At 30.8% G+C, this 6,159-nt stretch overlaps 1 protein-coding gene across 4 annotated transcripts; it reads left to right on the top strand.

The window, feature by feature from the left end:
• On the top strand, positions 1-6,159 carry LOC114193043 (zinc transporter 4, chloroplastic-like). 4 transcript variants are annotated; one of them, XM_085665276.1, is made up of 5 exons: positions 1-166; positions 253-292; positions 708-1,312; positions 4,158-4,643; positions 5,926-6,159. In XM_085665276.1, exons 1-4 carry the CDS (start codon positions 152-154, stop codon positions 4,611-4,613), a joined length of 1,116 nt encoding a protein of 371 aa, XP_085521402.1. In that variant the 5' UTR covers positions 1-151; the 3' UTR covers positions 4,614-4,643; positions 5,926-6,159. The 4 variants fall into 4 exon arrangements, with proteins under 4 accessions (XP_085521402.1, XP_027938541.2, XP_027938540.2 ...); XM_028082740.2 differs by having other exon boundaries at positions 5,915-6,159; XM_028082739.2 differs by lacking the exon at positions 5,926-6,159 and adding an exon at positions 5,109-5,386 and having other exon boundaries at positions 2-166.

Raw genomic sequence — 6,159 nt, 5'->3', positions numbered from 1 at the left:
ACTCTCACTTCATTTAAGTGCTCCCACCACAGTCCACACGCACGGCACGTGCTCCCCTTGTTCCAACCAAAGCCATCTTCTTATTTCTTTTTCATTTCCCCCAAAACAAAACTCACACAACAGATTAAATTCCCACACGCTCCCTTTCTCCATGTTTCTAATTCAGGTTTCTTCTTCGTTTTCTCTTTTCCACTTCTATCACTTCCTTTTCTTATCCATCGCCCTTCTCTTCTTCTTCTTCTTCATTTTCAGGATCTCTTCTCCCTCCCGCGCCTCCACCACGTCTTCTCAGGTACTCCTCTTCCCTCAATCTTCCAACCTATTTTCATCTTCACACCTTATTTTTTCACCACACTCCTCGTTCTGCTTCAATTCCTGCAATTAAAATGCAAACTCCTAATTCAAACCACAAATTACAGTTTCCTCGTCTTAATGCACCAAAATCTTCAATAATTAACCTAAAACAATAAACATCTCTCATTTTACTTGCTAATGCCTCAATTAAATCAACAGGTACTTCATTTCTCGAATTAAATCGATTCATAAGCTGATATTAATGACTGAATTAAGCAGGAAAGTAACAACGAGTGCATATATATGTGATATATATATGATTTTGAAAGAAAAAAAAAAGTTAAAGAAATGAAAGAGTCTAATAAACGGTTATTAATTCGGCTATTTGATTGTGTTGTATTTTCTTGAAGCAGAATCGGTTTTGCAGTCTCTAAGCGAGTCGGTTACGAGTTCGAGTTGCAAAAGCACGGAGTTGGAGCAATGTCGCGACGAGTCAGCGGCGTTGGTGTTGAAATTCGTGGCGATGGCGTCGATTTTGTTGGCCGGATTTGGAGGGGTCGCGATTCCGCTGGCGGGGAAGTCGCGGCGGTTGCTGCGGCCGGACGGAGATGCCTTTACGGCGGCGAAGGCGTTCGCGGCGGGGGTGATTCTAGCCACGGGGTTTGTGCACATGCTGAGGGATTCGTGGGAGGCGCTTGGAGACCCGTGTCTGAGAACCTACTGGGGCGCGTGGGCGAAGTTTCCTTTCACCGGTTTTTTCGCCATGGTGTCCGCGCTCTGCACTCTCCTCGTTGACTTTATGGCGACTGCGTACTACGAGCGGAAGGAGGAGCTTGGGCGCGTGGAGCGTGCGAAGGTCGTAGAGTGTGGGAGTGACGAGGAGGCGCTGTTGGAAACGGGAATAGTGGAGGTTAAGGACGTTGGGGGAGAGGGAAGTCACGCGGTGCAGCAAACACACTCCCACTCGCACCACCGTGATGATGTGGAAAGTACCGTTCGGCACGTTGTGGTCTCACAGGTAATGCATTTACTATTCCTTGTTTGTTTGTTCAAGTAATATTGGTTACAATTTACTAAAATTTAAATATAATGAGAAATTTCTTAAATAAGAAATAAAATTTACAAAAGAAAAATGTAATTTTTATTAAATTTGAAGTAGTAATAAAGAGTATTTTTTAAAAGAGTGTGTTATAAGATATGGTGGTAAAGTTTTGCCTTTTAAATATGTGTGATTTCGGGAAAATTAAAAACAATAACCGGTCATGTTTTAGTTTTGTAGTGTTGATCTAGATGGTTTCTTATGGATATTTGCTTGCTTTTCTTTTTGAGCAACAGTATATTGATATCTTAATTTTATTTATACTTATTACATATTCAATTTTTATTTTTTTATTACATTATATAACTTATAAATCTATCATATTTTTATTTTATATATACAAGCATAAACCCACTTGTTATAAGAGTGTATATGATTTTTTAAATATACATAATATTATATTAATAGATAATAATATTGTAATATTATTAATTTAATATATAAAATAAATTTATATTTATTAAAAGAAAGATATGTTTATATGATTTTTTAAATATACATAATATTATATTAATAGATAATAATATTGTAATTTATTAATTTAATATACAAAATAAATTTATATTTATTAAAAACAAAATAAAATGAATAGAAAAAATGAAAAAAATAATTATAGATGAATAGATAAAAAAGGAAAGAAGATAATTTTATGAAAAACATGTAGTTTTTAAAAGTTTAACAAATAATTATATTAATTATATTATAAAGAGTAAAATTAAAATTATGAGATGTAAATATATTTTTTAATTCCCATGAATTATTTTGCTTCCTCTGTTTTAGCAAAAAAATAGCTTGGTACTTCAAAATTAAGTTGGAGGGGATGGTAGATGGTGCTTTTGAATAAAAGTATTTTACGAATTGAGAGATGTTTAAAGCGGCACAAATATTAGATGCCATTCTCAAGTAAGTATTATAGTATTAATAATCTTATGGTACATCATACTATGTAAATGAATGAGATTAAGAAAATGAGAAGTGTTAAATTTTATTTAATACATTCTTTTACACTTTATTATTAGAAAAAAAAGTATTGAGAATTACAAAAATGTAAGTACAACTTATTATTTAGAAGTTGTTACACGTGATTTTATCATTTTTAAATAAAATTTGTTTTGAAGAGGAGTGTATTACTGTCATGAATGTACAATATTGTTGCTAATACTACTCATTAAAAGGTATTTATGTTATTAATCTGTTTTAATTAAATTTAAAGTTTTAGTTTTAAATTGATTTTGTTTTTGAATTTTTTTTGAAAGAAGTAAAAAAATTAAAAAGACTTGCGGTAAATTAAAAATTTTATATTAAGAATTTGTTTTCATACTGGTAGCAAAATTCAATTTTTGTTTTCAACTAAACAGGCAGTTTTAAGATTAAAAATATATTGCTTTTAAGAAAAAAAATCATGTATAGTTGCAATTATTAAAAACGTCTTATTTTAATTTATTTTTGTTTTTTATTTTTTCTGAATTTAATAAATCATCTTACATATATAATAAATGATTTTTCTATTGAAAAAGTGATACTTTATATATAAAGAAGAAAAAAAACTCAAACAAACTCACCCAAAATTTCAAGCGCATGCACAAGGAATTATTTTTAATTATATAATAGTTGCTAGTATGACACTTTTTCAGTAAATGTTTTATTATTGGCTAATATTTATTAAAAGTTATAAAATCGAAAATATTTAGTTAAAGTTAGAATAAAAAATTTGTGATTTTAGTAAGTTTTATAATAAAAATGCTTCAAAAGAATATATTCCCTACATTTTCGTGAAAAAATAAGAAATTCAAGCACATAGTTATTTAGTGGTTACTAATCATTCATTGGCATTGCGTAGAAGAATCATTTTGTAGAAGAATCATTTTGGATTGCTTGGTCTATAAGTGCATCGAGTCCTAAAAGTTTCGTCCATCAATTTTTGGTTACTTTTTTTAATACAAAAATGGATGGAGCAGCCGGTGTGGACCTGTCAATGGAATCAATTATTATTTAGCCGAACTAATTTGGTTTGAAGCTTTGAAAATAAACTCATTCATCTACCTTTTCTCACACCCTTTTACTATGATGTCTAAACCGTTTTTACATTTGCCTTTATACTGTTGTCTGCTTATATTTTTAGTATAATGTTATTTTTTTATACCTTACATTTTACACTTATTAAATCATCTAACACTTCTCTTTATCTTATCCTTTTCTTTCTCGTATCACCCATTCCATATGCCATTCTTGTTCTCTCTTCCGTACCACCCATCCTTACATCAAAAGCATTGAAAAAAAAAATGATTTTTCGCTACAGTTTGATTTTTGTGCACTCTTAATTTAAAGAATTTTGCAGCTGTCAACTAGGCAATAATCACCAATATATGACTTTTCAAATAATTATTAAAAACTTAAACCATTTCATGAAATATGGTGAGATGTACGTATACGTCTTTATTTTAATTAATTCTTTTTAGTTTAGTATGAAAAATATTAGACACGCTCTCTGTCTTAATACACGCTATCTTTAACTTCAATTTGTTAAAAAATATCGTAGAAAAACTGTGGGTTTACTTTTATTTAATGACCCTGACTTAAAAGTTATGTAGTTTGTAAAGTAGTAATGTGCCTCTTCTCGTGTAGTGTCTGCTAGTAAAATACTATGAATTTTCTAAAATTTCTGAAATAAAGGGTCCATGAAGATTGCTTAAAGTTTATTTTGATTAATAATAATTAACAAATAACAAATTATGCAAGCTTCTGACGTCCAACTTGTATTTAGGTATTGGAACTTGGGATTGTATCTCATTCAATGATAATTGGGTTATCTCTGGGAGTTTCGCAAAGCCCTTGTACGATGAGACCCCTAATTGTGGCATTATCGTTCCATCAGTTCTTCGAAGGATTTGCACTTGGTGGATGTATCTCCCAAGCCCAATTCAAGACCTTGTCAGCAACACTAATGTCATGTTTTTTTGCACTAACAACGCCCCTAGGTGTTGCCATTGGGGCTGCTATTGCTTCAGTTTTTAATCCTTACAGTCCAGGAGCACTCATCACTGAAGGCATCTTGGACTCTTTATCAGCTGGGATTTTGATGTACATGGCTCTAGTCGACTTAATAGCTGCAGATTTTCTCAGTAAGAAAATGCATTGCAACTTTAGGCTTCAGATCACATGTTACTGCTTGCTTTTCCTTGGAGCTGGATTGATGTCTTCACTCGCAATTTGGGCATGATCCTTCTCAATCTTGTAAATTATTTTTCAGGTAATATCCATGTATAGTTTATTTGTTTTTATTGTTCTCATATACCTATCTATAACTAATTAACTCTAGAAAAAGACAGATAATTATAACATTACATCATGTGTGGTTCTACTTGTGAGCCCACTCAAAATATGTCACAACTTAAAGCATGCAACTGTACTTAATTATTAATACTGTGGGATGATATCAGGCCTCCATCATAATAAAGTATTGTGGCATTTCAATACTAATTAATATGAAGGTTGTTAGCTTCAGGTTCACATCACCTTCATCCCCACATTGGTTGCATTTATAAAAGTCAATGCAACTGCTATTTGGGTTCTTTCATCATCCTGAAGTATTGATGTTCAAGATAGTTTTACTTGACTTAAATAAGACTAATAAATTATAATACTTTAATCTTTTGAATATTTTAACTAGTTAATTAAAATTACTTCTTAACCTCGTTTGCTGTCGTTTTTGCAGCTGGTAAAGTGTTAATAACAGGCAATAGCATGTAGTAGTGTTCCGATGAAAGGTTCACTTATAAAAGTCAAGTTATTCTTGTGTCACTCACTGTGATGCCTCTCCATTAATTGGCCTCACCAACAATGCGTGAGTGTACCCTAACAAAATTAATCAAACATATCTATATTTACTCTCGTTGAAAAAGAGTAAATATCTTTTCATATATATATAATTTTTTTTTCATAATCTCTTTATAGAACATTAACAAAATTTAAATGCAATCAGGGTGCTTTTAATTTTTTTTGTTTGTGATTTTAGTCGTCTTATTTTCTTTATACCATTTAATCTCCAGATTTTAGACAATTCATTATTTTATTCTAATTTTTCATTTTGTATGCATATATACTATTTCTTCTATTGTGATGAAATAAAACACTAAATTTAGCATATTCATTGGTAGTATCATTAAGAAAAGTCCTGTTAATTAAAATATAAAAGAAATCACATCAATTTACGGATTGACCCAAAATTGTAATTTAATGTCTGAGGACTAAATTTGTGAGAAAAAAATCACGTATAAATTTGTTATTTATATAAAAGAGTAATGTTACCATGACACATATTACATTGACATATGTTGAAGGGATAATATTGTCATAAAAAAATTTATATTTGTAAAGAAAAAAATAAATAAAGAATGATGAAAGGTAATATGAAATGATCGTAGAAAAATGTTCTGTGTCATCGCTAAATTTTTTTACTATAAACTAATTGATTGTCTGAACATGGTGAGTACCTAATTTGCACTCTCCATTTCTGGCTAGACCTTCTTTAGAGTCTGGAGTCTTCTCCATTCAAAGTTTGGTGCCAAGGGAGAGTGAAGAAGTTGATATAAGTTGAGAAGAAACATAATGAAATCTTGTTAGATTTAAAGTTTAGGAAAAGATATGGTTGTGACAGGTAACTCAAGCAAGATAGAGACAGGAGAAACTCATAAATCATGTATTAATCACGCAAAGTGTATTTATTCACGCCTTATTTATTAAATATAGATTTGTTAATTCAAAAA

Source organism: Vigna unguiculata, chromosome 8 (assembly GCF_037176805.1).
Source record: "Vigna unguiculata cultivar grain cowpea cultivar isolate G323 ecotype 2 chromosome 8, ASM3717680v1, whole genome shotgun sequence".
NCBI lineage: Eukaryota > Viridiplantae > Streptophyta > Magnoliopsida > Fabales > Fabaceae > Vigna > Vigna unguiculata.
This window is presented reverse-complemented; position numbering and strand designations above follow the sequence as displayed.